The sequence below is a fragment of the Symphalangus syndactylus genome, chromosome 10 (assembly GCF_028878055.3).
Source record: "Symphalangus syndactylus isolate Jambi chromosome 10, NHGRI_mSymSyn1-v2.1_pri, whole genome shotgun sequence".
NCBI classification, from domain to species: Eukaryota; Metazoa; Chordata; class Mammalia; order Primates; family Hylobatidae; genus Symphalangus; species Symphalangus syndactylus.
The window spans coordinates 44,661,079-44,683,227 of NC_072432.2; the positions used below are offsets into that span (position 1 = coordinate 44,661,079).

The 22,149-nt window shown below is 37.2% G+C and overlaps 1 protein-coding gene across 2 annotated transcripts in view; it reads right to left on the reverse strand.

Moving 5' to 3' along the window:
• Positions 1–22,149, reverse strand: part of GRID2 (glutamate ionotropic receptor delta type subunit 2) — a 1,458,882-nt gene that overhangs the window by 218,360 nt on the left and 1,218,373 nt on the right. For both annotated transcript variants that reach the window (XM_055296994.2, XM_055296993.2), the window contains one exon: positions 12,551–12,746. In XM_055296994.2, coding sequence (XP_055152969.1) covers positions 12,551–12,746 — 196 coding nt within the window. The remainder of the gene's footprint in view (positions 1–12,550; positions 12,747–22,149) is intronic.

A 22,149-nucleotide genomic window follows, 5' to 3' on the forward strand; every position in this document is an offset into this window, starting at 1 on the left:
ACAACAGAATATTATTTAACCTTAAAATTGAAGGAAATTCTGACACATGCTGCAATGTAGATGAACCTAGAGGACATTATGCTAAGTGAAGAAAGCCAGTCAAAAAAGGACAACTACTATGTGATTACATTTATATGAGATATCTAGAATGTTCAAATTCATAGAGACAGAATTGATTGCCAAGGCCTTGGGGGGAGGAGGGAATGGGAGGAGGGAATTTTTAGTGGGTACAGAGTTTTAGTTTTGCAAGAAAAAGGGCTGTGGAGATGGATGGTGGTGATGGTTGCACAATAATGTAAATGTATTTAATGCTACTAAACTGTACACCTAAAATGGTTAAGATGGTGAATTTTATGTTACATGTATTTTATAATTTTAAAAAATAAATAAAATCTAAAATTTCAATAAAAGTTTGTATCGAAAAAATGAACTTTAAATATGAAAGCTATGAACGTGATGTGCTTAGATTATATTACAAGCCAATTTTTATCACATAAAAAGAGAAGCTTTATCTTTAGTTACGGAGTTTTTTAAAACATAGTCTGCACTTTTGGACTCCAGTATTTAATGTTATGTATAATAGGAGAAATAAAGGAATAACGGAAGAAGCCAGTTATTTTCTATAAAACATAAGCATGGTTTTATATTGTAATATATTTATTTCCCCCAAACACTATCAAGACATTCAAATTTTATTTATTTTATTATCTCCTAGGCAAAGCTGGCACCAGATAGCAGGGCCCTAAAGGATTTTGCAAGACATATTGATTTAAAATAAAAAAAATAATAGAGTTACGGATATTTAACAAGAAAGGAGGAATTTATAATCAGAAGCTTTAGTGCCTAAGATGACAATCTGAGAAACATAAAAGCAGAAAGATATGCTAATAGTCATGGCATTTATGTTTAGTCAGAGAATTGAATTTAGCAGTTGAGAAGGAGAAAATTGTAGAACGCTGAATACGTAAATCAGAATGAGAGGAGAGGGAGGGCCCTTTTGAGGATATAAAAGAACAGCCAGGGACTGCGAGCCACAGAAAGCAAATGAAACTTACATATGTATAATATACATACACACTAACCTGAAAGAGGTTTTTGACAAAGAAATTGAAAAAGACAAGGGCATGAAAACATTTTATCTTTTAAAAAGTCAAAATGGAAATTAAACAAAAATTGTATTCATATGTGTGATTACTTGCATATGTGTGATTTTTGCAGCTGTCTCCTATTTATTTTATTTTTATTTTTATTTTTTATTTTTGAGATGGAGTTTCACTCTTGTTGCCCAGGCTGGAGTACAATGGCGCATTCTCAGCTCACTGCAACCTCCGCCTCCCGGTTTCAAGCGATTCTCCTGCCTCAGCTTCCCAAGTAGCTGGGATTACAGGCATGCGCCACCATGCCTGGCTAATTTTATATTTTTAATAGAGACGGGGTTTCCCCATATTGGTCAGGCTGGTCTCAAACTCCTGACCTCAGGTGATCCGTCCGCCTCAGCCTCCCAAAGTGCTGGGATTACAGGCGTGAGCCACAGCACCTGGCCTGTTTAAATAAAGAAGGAAGTCATAAAGATGTATACTCTGCTATTAATGGAGGTAAACTCTGAGGGTAAAATTGGAGACTAAAATAATTTTTAAATTATGGTAGGTGTATTAGTTCATTTTCTCACAGCTATAAAGAAATGCCTGAGACTGGGTAATTGATAAAGAAAAGAGGTTTAACTGACTCACAGTTCTGCATGGCTGAGGAGGCCTCAGGAAACTTACAATCATGGTGGAAGGTGAAGGGGAAGCAGGTACCTTCTTCACAAGGCAGCAGAATAGAATTAGTGTGAAAACGAGGAAATGCCACTTTAAAACCACTAGCTCGGCAAGAACTCACTCACTATTGTGAGAACAGCATGGGAGAAACTATGCCCATGATCCAATCACCTCCTACCCGGTCCCTACCCTGACACATGGGGATTACAATTTGAGATGAGATTTGGATGGGAACACAGAGCCAAATGATATCAGTAGGATTATAATTTTTAATTTTTGGTATTTACCCAACAGAAAAGTTTTAAAAAATATATATGCATTTTCCAATTTGGGAAGTAACTTTGAGAGTAAGAATTAAACCAAGGCAATGCCTTGGATATTTATTGGAATAAGAAGTTTGAGAATATAATGCAACCAGCAGGAAAAAAAGATGCATCAATCTATTCTTTTTTCATCCTGGGGAACTAGAAAGCTGGAAAATCCTTTGGAGAATTTTTTCACTTGGGTATGAGGCTGTGTTTTAAGTCAGGACTAACAACATAGGCTTGATGTTAGGGTCTCTGTGTTAGGGACTCCCACTACAGTCCTCTGAAGTTTCCTAGGAAGCATTTTCTCTCATAAGCTATTAAACAGTTTGAAATTAGTGCCCAAAGACTCACTGAATATTCATTTCAGAAAAAATCTTAGAATTAACAAATTCTGTTTCCACAATTTTAAAATACAGAAGAAAACTAAGTCCAAAGTGGCTCTCTGTTCTTCACAAGCGAGAAACTGATTTCAAATACTTCTGCTATTCTTTTTACATCTTATTGCTCATCTAGTTTGAATTATTATATTAATGTCCAATTAGCAAGTTCCAATGATACATGGCCCAGTAGGTGTCTTTGTTCCATAAGCACCTTCCTCCCCCACCACTTTATTGCAGCACCTTCTCTTCTAACTGGAATTGCTTTTTGTTTCTTGCACATACTATGCTCTGCTCAACTTCATGCCTTTGCTCAGGCCCTCTCCTCCCTATCCTATTTATTGTTATTTCTGTGTTACCTAATTAAATACTACTCATTCTAAGTTTAATATCACTTCTTTTAGGAAGTCTTCACTGATTTGAAGTAGCCTCATCCTTCAGGCCATGCTAGGTTCCCTTTCCCTGTGTTCTCACAATGTCTTGTACAACTCTCTGTGGGGTACCTACTGTTCTGCATTTTACTTAGCAGCCACTGAATAAATGTTTGTTGATTAAAGGAATGAGTGAATGAATAGATGAATTAGAATTGAATGTAGCTAATTAAAAGAAGAATTGGAGCAGATCTGGCTTTCATCATGAATTAAATCACTGTGGAAAAAAGCAATTTTAAAAGAACATACTCTGTCAACAGCAGGTTGGTAGTATCATCTTTATGTACATAAGACAGCACTTCACTGTTTCATCAGCATCCAGTATAATTCACAGAATTTGTGTATATATATATATATATATATACACATACACACACATACATTTTTTCTTGGCATCTAGAAAAACATGTTTGTTTGTAGTATTTGTAGTATGATTTATCTGCTATAAAACTTGACACATTGTAACTTATGTAAAATTGCTTATGACGACCTAAGAAGTCTTCATAGGCAATTTTACATGTGTCACAATGATTCTGGGTTTCTCCTTTTCTTTTTGAGAAAACATCTAATCAAGACTGATTTTGATTTCAAATATCCATGAGGATCGTTAAAAACAAAAATAAGTCTTAATAATACTTAAAAAAACATCCAACTCTGCTATTAAAAATGCATTAGCACGGCTGCTAGAAATGATCTCTACATCTTTTTTATTCTCCCACCGTGCAGTTCTCTTCTTTCTTTGTGTGATGATTGACATGGACCTAAAAACTCTGATTTCTAGAGAGCAGAAAATATGCCAGTGGTATCTGAGCTCTCAGCTGCAGGGTGTAGTACTGAAGTGAATCATGTATTTGTTGGAATCATTTGGCAAAAGGGCAAATGTAGCAAATACACTGCTCCCTCCAAGTCCAGTGGTATGACAGCCCAGGCTTGGCGCTTATGTAGAACCAAAGCTGTTGAGTTTGTTGTCTTGTTTTTCCCCAAGCCATTTTCAGTTTGCTTATTTATTTCTGTAATAAGGGCCTAACCCAGATTTTGAGGTCTTATACCTAGTTAATATATTAGCAAGTCACTCACTAAAGCTCCAATTAGCCCTCACCCTCCTTCTGCTGCTGGCTCATTAATTGTCATCTACTTTGGCATTTTTACTCAATGACAAGTGATGCTTATAGCTCTAGGAGGAAGGGGAATGGAACAAGCAGAAAAGAGGATATGGCCAATGTGCAAGGTCAGGACAAAGTATAGATGAAGCTGTGTAGCAGTCGAAATCTGTTCTCTACTCACAGCTTTTTTTCCTTTGTGCAACATGGTGCAGAGCTGCTTCATTCTTAAGTCTGGCATGTATCAGCTGCTATCTTTCCCAGCCTCACTCAGCTGTGGGAAGCAATGCCCTCAAGACTTTCAGCTGCTGGTGAGATTGCTGTTATCCAAGCTTCCACTGCCATTGTCAGGGATGAAGAGGGGCCCCACACCTCAGTAAGCACCTGGCAATATGCTCACCCCTCCTGTCACCCCACACTCATCTTATCAACATAATTTGCCTAGAGTCTATGTTGGTCCTGGATTCCTAAATGCTGCCCTCATGGAAAGTCTGAAATTTCCAGATCACTGTTTAAATCTCACTGATATGGATCTGCACATCCCTTGATTTTGACATTTTCCTATTCCTCTACAACTCTCCAGGTTCTTCTACTCTGCTCTATGAAACTTTATTATTAGCAGGATGTGTGTATCTAGGGAGGTCATACAATTTGTTGTCATAATGATAATACTCTTGAGAATGAGTGGGAATACAGTTAATAACACTGGGACAAGTGGCAAAATCGAGACTGTCCCAAGCAAACTAGGACAAATAATCACCTTACCTATAACCTCCATTTGTTTTTTGAAATTTCCTTTTACTTTATTTTGCTAAGTAGAATGTACTTATCTTCTGGGGATACTGCATTGCCTGTGGTCTTGGGGAGATTATTTTTCTCTGCTACAACACTCATACCACTGGGACAGGATCCGGTGTTGGTATCCTCTTTGCCCCTCACACCATTTCTACACCCTTGTCCTGAAAATTCTCCAGCTTTGAAGCTTATGTTATCAGACTTTACTACCTGCCACTCAGTGTTACTGTGGTCACCTACCGACCCTGCATCACTCCTCCAACATTATTTGAATATTTTTGTCACTTGGCTTTCTGTCACTCTCCCAAATAGGAGTTCTGCGTTTCTTCTTGGCGATTTGATTATTCACATAAGCATCTCTTTCCAGTACTTTCTTTTTCACTCTCAAGACTTCCTCTTCTCCAAAGATTTTGTCTTTTCTACTACCTCAGCCACCAAATCCCATGTCATCAATTTCAATAACTGTATTCGCTTCATCATTTCAATTTCAAATGTGTCATCTCAGAACAAGCTTCATGTTACTTCCAATTTTATCCTTGTTTGCTGATTCCAAGAATTCCAGTCCCATCTAGGCCCGCAATGCATTGTTCCTGCCACCTTTTTCATATCCTCAATTCCCTTGTGTCATCACTTTCCGTTTATATATCACAGATTCCATGATTCATAATAATAATTACTTTTTTTTGCATGTGCTCTTAATTTCCTTGCTTGCTCCTATTATCTTCTATCATACTTTTCTGGGAACACTAATTCTGGTGAAATATACTCTTTATGGACTTTACACTTATACTTAGTCAGCTAAAGATGATGGCTAGAAAAATACTCACAATCATGCTGACTGGTCCCAATTTATAGTCATGACCACCGATTACAAACCACTTCAGTCTTGTCTAGAAAGTTTATTACATTTTAGTAGTCTACTATCTCTTTGATTCTCCAGGACAGCCATTCCTATTTTCTCTTTCTTCAAATCTCCAGAATCTCTGCCCTGCTGCTTACACTTTGGTGATGACTTTGGTTTAAATATAATACAAGCAGTCAAGGATGAACTTCCTTATGCTCCCACCACCACATCTTCTAACTTATGTCCTTCTCTCCTCTTACTATGGATGGACTGTGCTTCTAAGTCCAAACCGTCTACCTGTGCAGTAAGATGCCATAACTTATCTCCTAATCAACGAAAGTTCTCCAGCAATACTGCAGTCTTTTTCCTGTATCATGGGTTTCCTTCTCTTTATCGCATACTCCCATCAATACACAGATACTGTATATGTCTTCTTTTGTAAAAAATTTCCCCAAACCTGACATCCTACTCCAGAAACTCCTCTCATTACTCAGCATTTTCTTTCAGTAAAATTTCTTTAAAAAGGAGTTACTTCTTTAAAAAGAGCTATAGTATCTACTTGTCAGTTTTACTACAGTTATCAGTGTCACTCCTCCAACATGGCTTGAAGATTTTATCACTTGGCTCTCTGTCACTCTCTCAAATACTAGTTCTGTGTTTATTCTTGGTGATTCGATTATTTGTATAGGTATTTTTTTTTCCAGTACCTGGTTCTCATAATCTCTTTTTTCTAGTCTCATAATCTCCACATCCTCTCTTTTACTTCTTTTCTTTTCTCCAATCTCTCTCTAATCTCTTCTTCTACTCTACCAGGCCTGTTGTTGTCAGGTCACCAGTGACTGCCGGTTTCCAAAACTACAATTAATTTTTAGCATTCATCACCCTTTATCATGAGCATCGTTTGACAGACAGTTGATCCTCTGAACTTCTTGAAATTCTTCTTTTCTTTTGGTTTGTAAACCACCATTTACTCTCTCTTGTTTTCCATCTTACCTCACTAGCTAATAGTTTCCTGATGCTTTGTTACGCCCTCTCTGTCTCTGCCTCCTCTAAATATTAAATTGTGTTTAGATGTTTTTCTTTTCCAGATATACTCACATCCTCAGTGACCACATCCAGCCTTGTGGCCTTAAATACAAACTTTGCCTGCATAATGAGTAAGCATTTCATATTAACTACCATGCCAGAGACAAATTCTCATTTGAGTTATCAAACCTACTCTTGTCATGGTTTTCTCAATCTCAATAAATGGCAACTCCATCCCTCCACCTACGTAAGCCAAAGACATTGAAGTCATCCCTGACTCCTCTTTTTCACCCCACATTTACTCTTTTAGAAAATCTTGTCAGTGCTACCTTCAAAATATGTTTAAATTTAATCCCTTCTCATCACTTTCACCATAATCACTCTGGTCCACCCCGCCTCATGTCTCACTTGGATTATTACAGTGGCCTCCTCACTAAGCTCCCCACTCCCACCCTTGAGCCCCCGGTCTCCACACAGCATCTAGAGCGGACCTCTAAAAAGTAAGTTACATTGTGTCACTCTTCTGCTCAAAACTCTGCACTGGTTTCTCATCTCAGAGTAACTAAGGTTATTAAAATCACTCATAGAATATTATATCAGTGATTGTCAACCCTTATTGTGAATCAGAATCACTTGGAGGAATGTGAGAAATTTAGCTGCCTTCCATTTACCAATTAAGATACAATTTGGACTTTAGTGGGGCCAAAGCATCAGCCTTTTCAATGGCCTCCATCCTGCCCACCTCCCACTCTGATTGTATCCATCTGCCTCTCCATCCCCTAACCCCCTCTCTGTGCACCCTGCTCCAACCTCACTGATCTTCTTGACATTTCTCTCCAGCGTGCCAAGCTAGCTTCTGCCTCAGGAATTTTGTAATGAGCATTCCCTCTGCCTGGAGCACTTCCTGTCCCCTCTCTCCAAACTGTATGCATGGTTCACCCCCTGTCCACTTTCAGGTCTCCATTCAAACGTCAGTTTCTCAGAGAAGTATTTCCCAACCTCCCAATACGGGATGGCAACATCCTCTTCATGATCTGCTTTTTTTTCCATTCTTACCCTTCCAATTTTTCTTTAGAGCACACATTTATGCTTGTCTGTTATCTTCTCTTCACTACAATATAATCTCCATTTAGGCAGGAACTTTACCCGTTCTATTACACCTTCTAATGCCTAGAACAGAGCCTTGGAAACAATAGGTATTCACTGAATATGTATTGAATGAGTATGTAAAATAGCAGGGTCAAGTCCACTGAGTTTTTCAGCCAGAGCTGAATAAAACTGGAGTAGGCTTACTCACTAGTTCATAGGGTCTGGGATTTGTCTTCCTTCCTCAGTCTTCTAAAACCCATGACATGGCCCATATTGATATGACCAATCTTTTGCCTTGGCTTCCATTTTACTACTTCAGTTTTCCAGCTGGGATTAGAGCTAGGCCCTGAAGTCCAGGGGCTTGGTTGCAGCCCTGATGCCCACTTTGGAGCTTGTGAGTTCCCCCCAGTAATAGCACCCCTTTCCCCATATTGCTCTCAGACATCTGTGGACAGACAGCTTATACATTAATGCTATCTTTATGACTGAATACTGCTGGTGCTGGCACCACCACCGACTTCCCTGTTACTATGGTATCCATTTGAGTGTACATCCCCTTGGAATTTCATAGTCTGAAGTATTATTCACTTACAAATCCTACCAATCCTGGTTTTATTTACTTCTCTAGTGGTCTTCTATGCTGAGATTCTAGAATGATTTGTTTTTTCCCAAGAGTTATAATCGATTAATGGGAAGTGAATACTGCCCCCATAATAATCAGAGACTTCCCTATTTTAGTGCTCTACATGATCCTTAATTTCTGGTTAGATCCTTACCTGCCACCTGGAAGTTTCTACAGCTGCTCTCAGAAGCTATATCTGTTTATATCCTAGGCCCTTCTGAAATAATCTAATAGACTAAATTCCACTAAGGTGCTAATGCCAATAACTACTCAAAGTCATAGTCTTTTAAGAAGTATTTGGGTTTTAAGAGAAATGAACTTCTCATGGTGTAATTTCAGAATGTTGCTGAGTCACCATCATGGCCTCCTAACTGGCTTCCAGCTTCCCTGTTGTCATCTTCCATTTGTCTCAGCACAATAGTCCTATGATTTGCCAAAATATATTATCATGTTGCTCTTCAGTTCAAAACTCTCCTGAGGTTTGATATCCCACACAGAGAAAAAGCCAACTTAGAATGTTCTAGACAGCCTGCGTTAGCACAACTCAAAATTTAACATGCCTATGAACCACCTATGGATATTGTTAAAATGAGATTCACGTTTAGAAAGGCTGGGATGGGGCATAGGAATCTATATTTTTAGGAAGCTCTCACGTGATGCAGACACTGCTAGTCCACAGGACCACACTTTGCATTGCTAGACCCTACATGATTCATCTGCTCTCTACCTCCAGACCTTTTACCTCTTGACCTTGTTGCACTTCTGATATTATCCCTTATTTCTGAATCCATACTGGCCTCCTTCATATTCTTGGAACATCTAGGCATGCTTCTATCTCAGGGCCTTTGTACTGGCTGACCCTCTTTCTAAAAACACTTTACTCAGACATACACATACTCTACCCTCTCCAACCTGCTTAAAGTTTTTATTCAAATGTTACTTTCTTAGTGAAGCCTTCCCTGGCTACCTGATTTAATAAAGCAGATTACTTGCTTCTCGGTATTTCCCATCCTCTTCTCCTACTTTATTTTTTCTCCTTAACAATTCTCACTACTGAACATACCATAGAGCTTGTTTATTTTGTTTATTGTTTATACCCACTATAATGCAAACTCCATGAAGGCATTTGTTTTCATTTCTGTCCAACTGAGTGACTAATGTACTGCTTGACAAATAGAAGGTGCTCAATAAATAATTGTTGAATGAATGCATAAAAAATTCAGCTGCATTTTAAAAATCATATTTTTTCTACTTATGCAAAAGATCTTGGTTAAAGCAAGGCAGAAAAAAAATCTGTTTTAGTTTACTTAGGGTAGTTTGATACCAAGTTTAGCAAATCAGAACTCATCGACTTAATGCTCATTTACACAGATTTCTTTGGTATAAGCAGAATCAAGATGGTAGATGAGATCGGTATCTACCTTCGAGTAAGAGAAACTTAATGAGACTAGTAGCACAATTAAGAACAAATACAGACTGAGACATTAATGGAATCTATTTAAAGTTATAGATTGTGAGGATTGTTTTTCTCAGTGATGCAGGCCTTCCTGGAAGGCAGTTACTATACATATATTCATATATAGTGTGTATATATATATGTATATACTATATACATATATACTATATGTGTATATATACATACATATACATGTATGTATATACATATATAGTACACATACACACACACACACACACACACATATATGGATTCTTGCCCAAGATATTATAGAAGAAGTGTTGCCTTTTGTGAAATGTTGACCTAAAAGACCTTTGATGTCTTATCTGCCTGTATAAATTAGAAATCAATGACAGAGAATAAAAAGCTGCTGTGTGAAATGTTCAAGACTAGTTTCTTGAAGAATAATCCGCAACCACATTTCATGTGTCATAGTTCTCAACTTCATGAAACTCCAATCAACTTTATCAGGTGAAAAGGTTATTATTTGTTTGTTGGTTGTTTTGTTTTTTAATAGAAGCTGGCCAAGACCTTGCAAGCTTGAACCAAAATACATCTTATTATTATTAGCTGCTCTCTGTCTAATCAATTGTCAGCTGTTTCTAATTTGGGTTGAAAGAAATATATAGTACAAATTTCACTTAGATATTTTCTATTATAAATTCATTCAGAAGAGCATTTTCACTAGCCCTCTAGTAAATCACAAAACTGAATCCACATGGTATAATAAATATTTGAGGACTTGATTTGCATTTTCGAACTCATTAGCCCTCCTTATCAACAGACTAACAAAGAATAGAAATTATTATCTACCTCTTTTATTGCATCTTCATTTTATTATGTCACAACTTTACATTAAGATTAGGAAATATTAAACAATAAAGCTTTATAATTACAAATCCCTCACATATAAATTATCTCAGATAATCTTCAGGGCCATCTTATGAGAAAGGTTTATGGCTCTACTCATACTAATTATTGATGCTTTATATGTATTATCTTATTTAATCTTGACAAAAACTGTGTGAGGTAGAATTCTTATCTTCATGATGCAACTCCCAAGGCCCAGAGATTTTGAGTAACTAGTTATGGATATACATTTTATTTAAAAAATCAGCTGTATTCAAACCCAGGTTGATGTGTCCATCAACACCAGGCTGGTGGGAGAAATAAAATGAAATTTCTCTGCAATAATACTGTATAGAACGAGGTTATAAGGCAGGGGGAGCTTTGGCTCCTAGAATGGAATAGAAATATGAACTATAAATTTCTATTTATATTAATCATCAAAAAACAAATTCATTTTTAACAGATGATATAAAGGAAAATAACTCATCCTCAAAGCCATAGTGTATACTTATTCTGAACACAAATTCATTAAAATGCTATGAGTACCCAGTAAGCCTTAAAATGTCCACCCTCCTCCTCCCTTCCCCCAAAATACATGTTCATTCACCCACGTGGATCCACCTGTCAACCCCCCACCCCATTAACTGGGAGAACCATGTTGAAACTCCAGGAGTCAATGGTACTTTGGAGAAAGCCAAGAAATATTTTAGAATCAATAACTGAGCCCCAGAAAATGGGGTATAATAAGAGCAAAGAGGATAGAGGCCATTGCTAACATCTCCAGGATATTCACTTCCTTCCAGACATCATTAATACTTGAAGAAAGGTTTATGTTAGCATCATCAGCTCTCAGAAGAATGATATCAATATGCTGACTGCAAGAGTTACTAGGCTGACTCTAGGGACCATAGTAGTAGCAGTGGCAGATAAAGGGTGCCAGATGAAAAAGCAGAGAATAATGCTGGAACCTGTCACAGAATAATTCTTATGGTCATCAAAATATCCTCTAGGATGATATTAGTGAGTTTGCCTTTAGAACAGGAAACACAGACTTGGTGTCCAAATTATTCTGCGGTGGAAGGTCAGAGAGAAAAAGTGTATATCACTATTGCTGCCATTATTGACATTCATTCCTGCATTCCATAATTATTTATTAAATGTCAACAATGATTTTCAGTAGGCTAGTCACTAGAGATAACTTTAAGAAAAAACAGTCAGATCTCTCATAGAGGTTGATAGGGTTTGAATTGCTTCTGTATATATGTTTATAAGCTACAGCTCAGAGTAAAAATAGCTTTAAGATTTCCACATAAAACAGTCTTTCGATGCCTTTTTAATATAGATAGTTATAGAAAAAGTAAGAGGTAAATAAAGATTTTCACATTTGGAATAGAAACAGACATCTGTAGGAACCTTATTTGTTGACAAGATTAACTTTTACTTCCAGATAGCTTCACATAATCTCAACTAAAGATAACAGTTTAATCTAAAAACAAGTGCAGTGTAGAAAATACCGTGAGTCATTTAAAAGAATCAGATAACTTGAATGATATTTGGAATGGGATGTATAAAAACTTTTTTAGACTTCATGTTTGTTAAGTCTTTAACCCCTTTCTGAACAAAATACCAGCGTGTGTATTTGATTTTGGAATTCAAATGGAAACTGATCTGTTAGACACACTACAGAGGACTTTGAATTCCCTTTCTGGTGCCATGAGTCATTTAAAAAAATCTTCTTTAAATCAATATAAGATGTAATTTAACAGGAAATTCTCTGTCAGCATTAAAGATAAAAAACAAAAAAACAAAACAAAAAAACCAAATCTCAACTTCGCAATTCCAGCATGGGACACAAAACGGTAAGGACTATTAAAGGAGAACCATGGACAGTACCTTTTGAATGCCTGCTTGGGACTCCAGAACATTGTTCTCCGATCCATTGCTTCGGTTGATCATCCGCCACATTTGGGAATACATGCTGTCCCTCTCAAAAGGATTCAGTCCTTTCATGCGGACATGCTCATATACTGCAGAGTCTAGGACTGTGCCATAAGGGATTTCTGTTTGCTTGGAAAGATCCTGGAGAGACCTTGATTATTGGGAGAGAAGAGAGACACAAGAGAGAGTACTGAGTATTTTCAAGTGGGAATAAAGTTAAAAGAAAAAAAAGGCAATATGTCTGGAAACATATATCAAATTTCTCTTCTTATTTTATTGTTTTCTGATATTACGATATAATGTGTAAGAAAAACTGCTGTTAGGGTACATGGCATTTATACAAATTATGAGAACACAAAATTATTATTGAAGGAAAAGTGAAAATGTCTAGTGGTAATGCAATGCTTTCTTTGTGAAGCTTCATGGGAGAAAAAGCTAGCAATTCCATCAAAGACAAGTTAAATTAGACTGCTAGATAATCATATGCTAATTTAGTAATTTTAAAAACATTTCAATATGTTATCAGCATTAGTTCTACATTCCTTTAGGTAGCAAGGCTTATTTGTATAAAATTATGGAATTTACATAAACAACATGCTTTGAGGTCAAATGTAGTCTTAAAAATTAGTAGTTATGATAGTCATTATTTACTGAATACACACGTCAGACAATTGATATACATTATCCTCACAGAAATGCCTCACATAAATAATTATTTGACCTGTTTTATAGATGAAGAGTCTTAGGTTGAGAGAATAAGTGACTTGATCAGTATGTCATAGTCAGTGAGTGTGAGAGCTAGAATTCAAATGTGGGTCTGTCCAGCCCCAAAGACCATAGTATTTCCAATGCAAGACGCTGGTTCTTATTTCTATATTTCGTTTGCTATATTTGCTTTAGCACTGTGGGTGTGTGTGTGTTTGTGTGTGTGTGTGTGTGTGTGTAGTGCGGAGGTGGGGGGAGCACTTTCTATTTGGATGAGAATACATTTCATGTTTCTGGAAAGCTGAAAACATATTCAGAATAATGCTTCAAGATTTTTAAGTCAATCTTTTGTGTTACAGATAGTATCTATTTGTCCCAGGTTATCTATCTCTAAATTGGTGGTCGATTTCCCTCCATTTGAGTTTCTGAGTCTCTCTATATTTTGCAGCTTAAAGAACCAGTTATCATTCCACTGGAACTCATTGAATTTGTGTAGGTGCCCAACTCTAATGACTGACATTTAAGAACAAATACTTTGCCTTTGACATACTGTTAAAATCAGATACGGGCACAGTTACAACTCACTAACTTTTGGGAATGGGAGCAGGTGCTTTGAAACACTCTACTGTACTTCAAACAAGAACGAATGCGCACAGAACTCTACAACCATAAGCCATGAATCTCATGTAATGTATATTTCTGATCTTTTGGTCTGTTTCTAGATGGAGTTTGCTAATGATTTCCTGAGGATCTTTGCAACCAACAGTAACATTGGGCAAAGGCACTGGGAATACTCTTGCAGTTCACCAATCTCCATCATGTACAAAATTGTGTTGGGAACAATACATTATGGGCCATGTTTGTCAGAAGAGTATTTGTATCAATTTCTAATAGTAACTTTCAGCAAAATTTAATCTGCATTTTATTGAGTTTTGTGTTTTTGATGTATATTATTTACTCCATGGAAACTACCATGATAATTCCTTTTTGCTCTACACATCTGTTGCATAAAATAATGCATTTAAATCATCCTATCTGAAGAGAAAGTGCAATTCTGGAATTCTCTGGAATATTCTAAAATATTGAACGAATTCTACCATTTGTAAAAGATAAACTAAAGTTATAATGTAAATGAATAATTGAGGGCAAAAGCAAGAGTAAAATGAATATGTAGCTAGGATGCAACTGAATAACAAAGTGAGTGGACATTTACTTGTAGGTCATACCATAATTATCTTGATATAGTATAACAATAAAAATTTTGTTTCAAGAGAGCAATTTACTGCTGTTTTCAGTAGTATCAGTAAAACTATATTATAAACATGAACATTTTTAACATATATCCCCCTGTTTAGTGGAGGACACCCAAAAGTGGAAACACAGGAAGAAGAAATGGAATATATCTACACAGGTTATAACAACAATACTCGTTTGTTCAGTTTCTATAAATACAAAGGTGAAGACCAGATGGTTGTACAGCACCATCTAGAACCTGCAGGTCTATGGATGGAGAAAGCCCATATTGCAGGTCACCAGACACCCTACCAGTACAAGATTGGGCCCTTGGCTGTCTGGCAGTACTAACAATCAAACTCAACTATAATGATCGGAAGGTTTTAATCTAATGGAGATGAGATCATAGTTTAGTGCAATTTTTTTCAGTGCCTTCATTTAAATATATAAATGGGTGGCCCAAATAGTCACCCTGACTAAATGCTGCTAAATAAATTGGTGCTCCTTCTTATCCTTCTATGAAAAGAAAACTGAAATCTAATGTTAAGATCTTTAATATGATCAGGTTTCTGTGGCATAGCTTCACCTTAAATGTTAGATTTACAGCCTGAAAATATAGAGTTTTAATATAGTTTAGCTGGCGAAGTTGTTTTGTACACATTGCATTTTTAGAGGAATATCTTAATATATTGCCTATGTGAAGCTCCTGGTGTTACAAAAAAGGCAGTTTATATTCAACATACTTCAAGTTTAGAATAGCAGAGCATTTTGTAATTTATAACAAAAGCATGTTCCCTCTAGTAGTTTCTGATATCAGCTGCAACTTATAAATTTGCCTTGAGACATGTTTGCGATAAAAATTACAGGTTTTCTGATTCAGCATGTTCCATCATAGCACACTAAGATAGCACCAAAGATGACAAAAATAAAAGGACTGAAGCAAAATGAAGTGAACACGAATGGCTTATTACAGAATGAAAAGGCCATTTCAGGAGCCCAACATAGAAAGGGAGTAACTATTATAAGCGGTCACTTTGTATTTTTCATACTAAGAAGAGTTTAGAATAAGATTAGCAGAAATGCTGTAGCCTATATTATGAGCCTCTAAAGGAAATATAGTAGGTTATTCAACAAATGGTAATCTTCAAAAACTTGTATCTGAAGGTCAAAATCTGAGCATATAATATTTAGACATACCCAATCATTGTTTTAAAATGTAAAACAATCATAGAATCATTAATAGGCATCTAATATATACATTAATTTACCATGTCAAATACTGACATTTCTTTTTTAACAATAGACATTTTCTCAGGTGATAGAAGGAATGGGAAAATCAGCCAGGCACGGTGGCTCACGCCTGTAATTCTAGCACTTTGGAAGGCCAAGGTGGGTGGATCACTTGAGGTCAGGAGTTTGAGACCAGCCTGGCCAACATGGCAAAACCCTGTCTCTACTAAAAAGACAAAAAAAAAAATTAGCTGGATGTGGTGGCATACACCTGTAATCCCAGCTACTCGGGAGGCTGAGGTAGGAGAATTGCTTGAACCTGAGAGATGGAGGTTGCAGTGAGCTGAGATTGCACCATTGCACTCTAGCCTGGGCAACAAGAGCAAAACTCATTTAAAAAAAAAAAAAAAAAAAGAAGGAATGGAAAAATCTAGAGTACTCCAGAGAAGTGTTATCTGTGAACATAGTATTAGTATGTATAACTCATACTATACTCTGTTTCTCTACCTAACCACATATACTCACATAAAACTCAGTGAATGCTCACTCTGAGAACCCATTAGACCTGAGGTCTCTTCTCTCAAACCCACACTCTCACTCATGCACACAGTAAAAAAATGAGTGTCTATAGCTCTAAGTGGTGGATGATGAAAGAAAGCAAATGCTTTGCTGCTCTAATCAGCCTTATCTTCTTGACACCTGACTGAGATTATTTTTTTATTCCTGCTACTGTTCTCTGTTCAGACTAGCATCAACCTGTGGGTACTGAACAATACTGAGAGCTTACAAGTAAGTTATATTTAGTTATTTGTATGAACAGTACATACACTGAGGTACTGTGTGATTTAGAGAAATTCTGTGAAAATAAATTTTTAAAATTTGAGTGGCTTTAGGTTTCTGTAAAATTCTTTCAATGAGAATAATAAACACTGAAACTCTTTTCAAGCATTTAAAATTAATTTGGGGCCAGGCGCAGTGGCTCATGCCTGTAATCCCAGCACTTTGGGAGGCTGAGGTGGGCAGATCACTTGAGGTCAGGAGATTGAGATCAGCCTGGCCAACATGGTGAAACCCCGTCTCTACTAAAAATACAAAACTTAGCTGGGCGTGGTGGTACACACCTGTAATCCCAGCTACTCACAAGGCTGAGGCAGGGGAATCACTTGAACCCAGAAGGCGGAAGTTGCAGTGAGCTGAGACTGTGCCACTGCACTCCAGTTTCGGCAACAGAGTGAGACTCCCTCTCAAAGAAAAATAAAAAATAAAAATAATACAATTAAATTTTTTAAATATTTGATAGTCTATTAGATATATCTGATAGCAATAGCTTTAACATTGAGTAGGTTAGATTTTAAAGTCAAGCATATCTGTCAAATCAGTATTTGATCAGGTTTCTAGTGTTTTTATATAAAAATTGTGATGTTGATGATTCCTCCTTCCACAATGCCTTATTTAATAATTTCTACTGGTATTTTTTGTGGAATTTTTCTCCCCTGGCAGAGTCAGGTGATTCTTCACAAATATTGTTGAAGAAGAATTCATGCACTGAAATAGAATAAATAATGCATGATTTCCCTTCCAAGTATGAGATTGTATGACTCTATGATACTAAATGGTCATAAATTTCTTCATAGCAAACTCTTTGGGACATTTATACAATTTTATATTAATGAAATAATGTTATATTAAATATGTTGCTAAAAACACATCTCTAAAACTGTCAACTATTTAAGAAATCTAATGCGTAACCCCTCTGTGGCAAACTTTCACTCATTTTTTTTTCCTATTTTCCTTTAACAAGAGAGCAGATGTTACTATCCACATAAAACTTAAATAACTCTCATAAACCTCTCTGTCCCATCTCCATCTTCTTTGTCTTCTAAGATTAAAAACTGCATTTAGCCTGATTGTGTAGAATGCTCACCAACAACTGACAAGAGTGGCCTGCCAGCTGGCTTTGGGGAATTTTAAGTCTAATCCCATTTTCTATGGGGTGGAACAAGTCAACTTAAGTTATCACATCAGAGGAGATTTTTCTTCAGGGGGAGAAAAATGGAACATGGCTGACAGGATAGGCACCAGATGCTTCAGGCAAAAGGGCTAACAGTGGAAAAGACACAAATAGGAGTACATGACAAGCATCCTCCAACTCAGTTTAGGTTCCCCCTGATTCTCTTCTCAGTTTTCTCCTTTGGATGCTGATTTCAGCAACTGTCAAAGGACAGATATTGTTACAGCCCTGAGAGCTCATTAGCAACCATGTAAAGAGCTTGCCTGTCCATTGGTTGTAGCAGCTGAGAGCTGTCCTATGAAGTGCAGTGACAAGTTTTCCAGCATAAAAAGTGATCCAAAATGTAGCATTTAAAGGAACAACTAATATGCCATGAGGGTGAGAATTAATGTTGTTCAGACTCAAGAAGCAAGTCAAAGTGTTAGAAAATGAATTGGGGTGCTTGGGTAAGGCAGGCCACCCCCAAGAGGTACTGCCAACTGACCAGCACTGAGCAAACACTTAGTTTCTAAAAGCATGAATTGTGAAAACATAAATATTTGTGTTTCAATCTTTGGGAAAATTATTTAAACTTCTCCATAATGCAATTTCTTTCTCTATTGAGCAGGGGAACTAATACTTTTATATTAAGGTATCTAGAGGTTTGAATTAGATATTGTTTATAAGACACTTTTCTTAGTAGTTAGCTCTCTATGAGCACTCAATTACCAGTAGTTACAATTATTGATGTTATTATGATGATTACTATTACTTTGTTCTCTATTATGGTTTCTGGAATTGCCGTATCCTTGTTTCCTATCAATTAGATTCATTCTCAGCTAATCCCCTTCCTTACCCGTGGATCTTTAACTTCCCCACCTCATCTACTCTGTCATCAAGTTCTGTACATTTTACCTCCTAAATTTTGTAAATCTGTCACCATCTTTGCCTTTCCATGTCTAATAGCCTTGTCATTTCTACCTGGACTATTATTTTTAAGCCTTTTCCCTATCTCTGTTCTCACTCACCACTAATCCATTCTTTAGCACAGCTAAACTGTTCTTTCTGATATGCAATCTGATCATACTTCTGCCTTGTTGCAAGTATTGCCTATGTACTTCACTGCCTTTAGAAAACAGTTTAAACTCCTTAGACTTCAAGTTCCTTCAAAAATTTGGCTTAAGCCTTTTCTATTTCCATTCTCAGAATCAACCTTTTGCCTTACTCATATTCACAGTATAAGCCAAACACCGTTTCTTCATTCCTGGCTGTATCACAGGTCCATGTCTTGGTAGATGTCTTCTTGGCATAAGATGCTTCTTTGTCTACGTGGAGAATTACTTCCTTTCAACATGAAACTTCACTGTCTCTTCAGTGCTCTTCTAACACTTGGAATATGTTCACATTTCAGCATTGTGTTTAGGAATTGTTTTTGTTTATTTACCTCATTGGAATATAGATTGCTGGTTCCCATGATTTTTAAAAAACTTCATCTTTGAAATCCAGATCTAGCCCAGGGTCTGGAAAACAGTCAGCAGTCAATGAGGCTTACTTGTTTTATGGTGGTCTTCTTCACTAGATATTTCATTTTGGGAAGTAAGCATTCCCCTGAAACTAGCATGGCATAATAATAGCATTTTAACTATATATTATTAGCCATTCTACAGCTGACTAATCATGACCAGAGTATTTGTAGTTAAAAAATCAAAAACAAGGCCAGGCATAATGGCTATGCCTGTAATCCCAGCCCTTTGGGAGGCCAAGGCAGGCAGATCACGAGGTCAGGAGATGGAGAGTATCCTGGCTAACATGGTGAAATCCTGTCTGTACTAAAATACAAAAACTTAGCTGGGCATGGTAGTGGGTGCCTGTAGTCCCAATTACTTGGGAGGCTGAGGCAGGAGAATCGCTTGAACCCGGCCGGAGGCAGAGGTTGCAGTGAGCTGAGATCACACCACTGCACTCCAGCCTGGGCGACAGACCAAGACTCTGTCAAAAAAAAAAAAAAAAAAAATCAAAAACAAAATAAAAAATCTAAAACTTTTTCATTTTATTTTATTATTATTATACTTTAAGTTTTAGGGTACATGTGCACAATGTGCAGGTTTGTTACATATGTATACATGTGCCATGTTGGTGTGCTGCACCCATTAACTCGTCATTTAGCATTAGGTATATCTGCTAATGCTATCCCTTCCCCCTCCCCCCACCCCACAACAGTCTCCGGTGTGTGATGTCCCCCCTTCTGTGTCCATGTGTTCTCATTGTTCATTTTTAAAGAAATATTTGGCAATTTCCTCTGTTACACAATCAGCTGGGCAAGCTTTATTGAACCTCCAGTGAATTGCCTGTCATAATACTTTGCCACATATGTAAAATAAATAAATTCAGAGGCAAGGCAAATAAAAAGAAAACCCAAACAATTAGGACCAAAAAACGTATTTTGAAAAGCTGAGGATGTAGTCTGTGCTTCTGGTAGACACAGGACCTGGTACAAAGTAGAACATTTGTTCTTGAAAAAGTTACTTATCTGAGCAGTGCAGACAGAGAAGATAAGGAGTACATGAACTGAGTGATTTTTTCACTGAAATATTGGAAGCAAACTGAAATGGTGAAGAAAATTGCTTAATTGAAATGCTTATAAATATATAAAAGAATTCATGATTTTAGTAGCTAAAGAATCTCGAGATAAGCAGCAGAACAAGTCGAGGACAGTCACCTTTGGCAATGCTGAGGATTACTACAGAAAATTAAATTTTAGGATTTTTTTCTTGGTTGAATATTTAGATAAAGAGGAGGAAGGAGAGTATGTATGCTCTATGTATGGACAAATGGAATAAGCCTTCCACCTTCCTATTTACGGCATAGCCAATGGCCACTTGTTCTTTGAGAAGTCACATTCCTATCTTAGTAGCTCCTTTTCCCTAGTGAAGTTTTCTTAACTACCTCAGATACAAGCTTGTAAAGTCTGATGAAATATAAAGATATCAAGAGTATACGGTGGGATAAAAATGACTCCTGATGTTTTCAAGGTGGCTTGGTCCATAATTAAGAGCTCTGTAAAAGCTATTTTTAGTGCCTGAAGGAGTGTCCTTATTTAATGAAAGTAGGCTCAGGAAAGAGTTTTTAGCTTAATAGCACTAAGTTTCTTATTTTAAAAAGGATTAATGTCAAAGTCATGTTAATGGAAGACATAGAGTTCTCTCATAGAAGATTAGATTGTATAGCCTAAAAGTATTCCTCACGGTGTGGGGTAATTCAGGAGGAACCCAGAGACAGCAATCTCTAACGAAGGAAAATGTACCAGCACCAAAGTGCTGTGTCTTCCTTCCTATTACGGTGGCAGAGTCTCTTCCTCCTCAACACAGCAGAAGCCTTTGGAAGAGCAACCTGAGGTCTGAGGCCAGCACAGTAGAATGATACCAGGCAAGGCACAGGGTTAGGACTCCATTTTGGGAAATTGAGAGAATTTCTCAGATGAAGCCTTCTAGATGGACAGGGTGCCATAAGAGGAACAAAGAGGGTTAGAGATTTACGGAGGGTCAGAAGATGGGCACCTCCATGTGGAATGCTTGAATAAGGTCTAAATGATGCAGCCTTTTCTAGTCCCTCCATTCTGTCCCTTTCTCCACTCCTGTCCTGAGTCTTTCATCTTCCCCCTAACCCTCCTCATGTGGCACAACAGAATACATTAGATAAAAGACAGCCTCAGGTCCTTCTGCTTTGAACTCCTTTAGAATGTCTATTTCATTTTAATTTTTTTAGAACTGTTTAAATAGCCACCAGCATATAAAATGTGTTTGGTCTAGAAAAAGCGTGCAGCAAGATTCATGAGAAGGGCACCTCTACCTGGCAGAACACGGTCCTCCTGTGGTAGATTAGATTACAAAGTGTAGGGATTACAGCCCAGCAGATGACACTGAAGTCTACCCTTACAGACTTGGGAATATTTTCTGCATTCTCTCCCGACGAAAGTATTCTGGGTCAGCCCTACCCACCGTGTGGTACAGTCAAGATGGCCACAGGTAAAATTGTAAGTTTATGTAAAGTAGATGCCCTTGGGAAGGCTAGATGTCATGGACTACTTAGGGGAACATCCCCTTGCATTAAAAAGATCTGCACTTTCCTTACAAACTTCGGAGTTAGTTCAGATATGTGGACATGGCAGGCCATTTTAGAGAATCTAAGGGAAGATGGAAATGCTGCACGTCTTACTGCTGTTGGCTATAACCAATAAAAATGATTGTTAAACTCTCTCCGAAATGATGGTGTTATACAGATGCAAGAGAACAGTCATCTGAAAATCTGACTGGCTTGTGTGACTTCTTGACCCACATTACAAGCTAGAAACTAATTGTGTCACATCATGAACCCGGAAATGGGGCAGACACTGTAT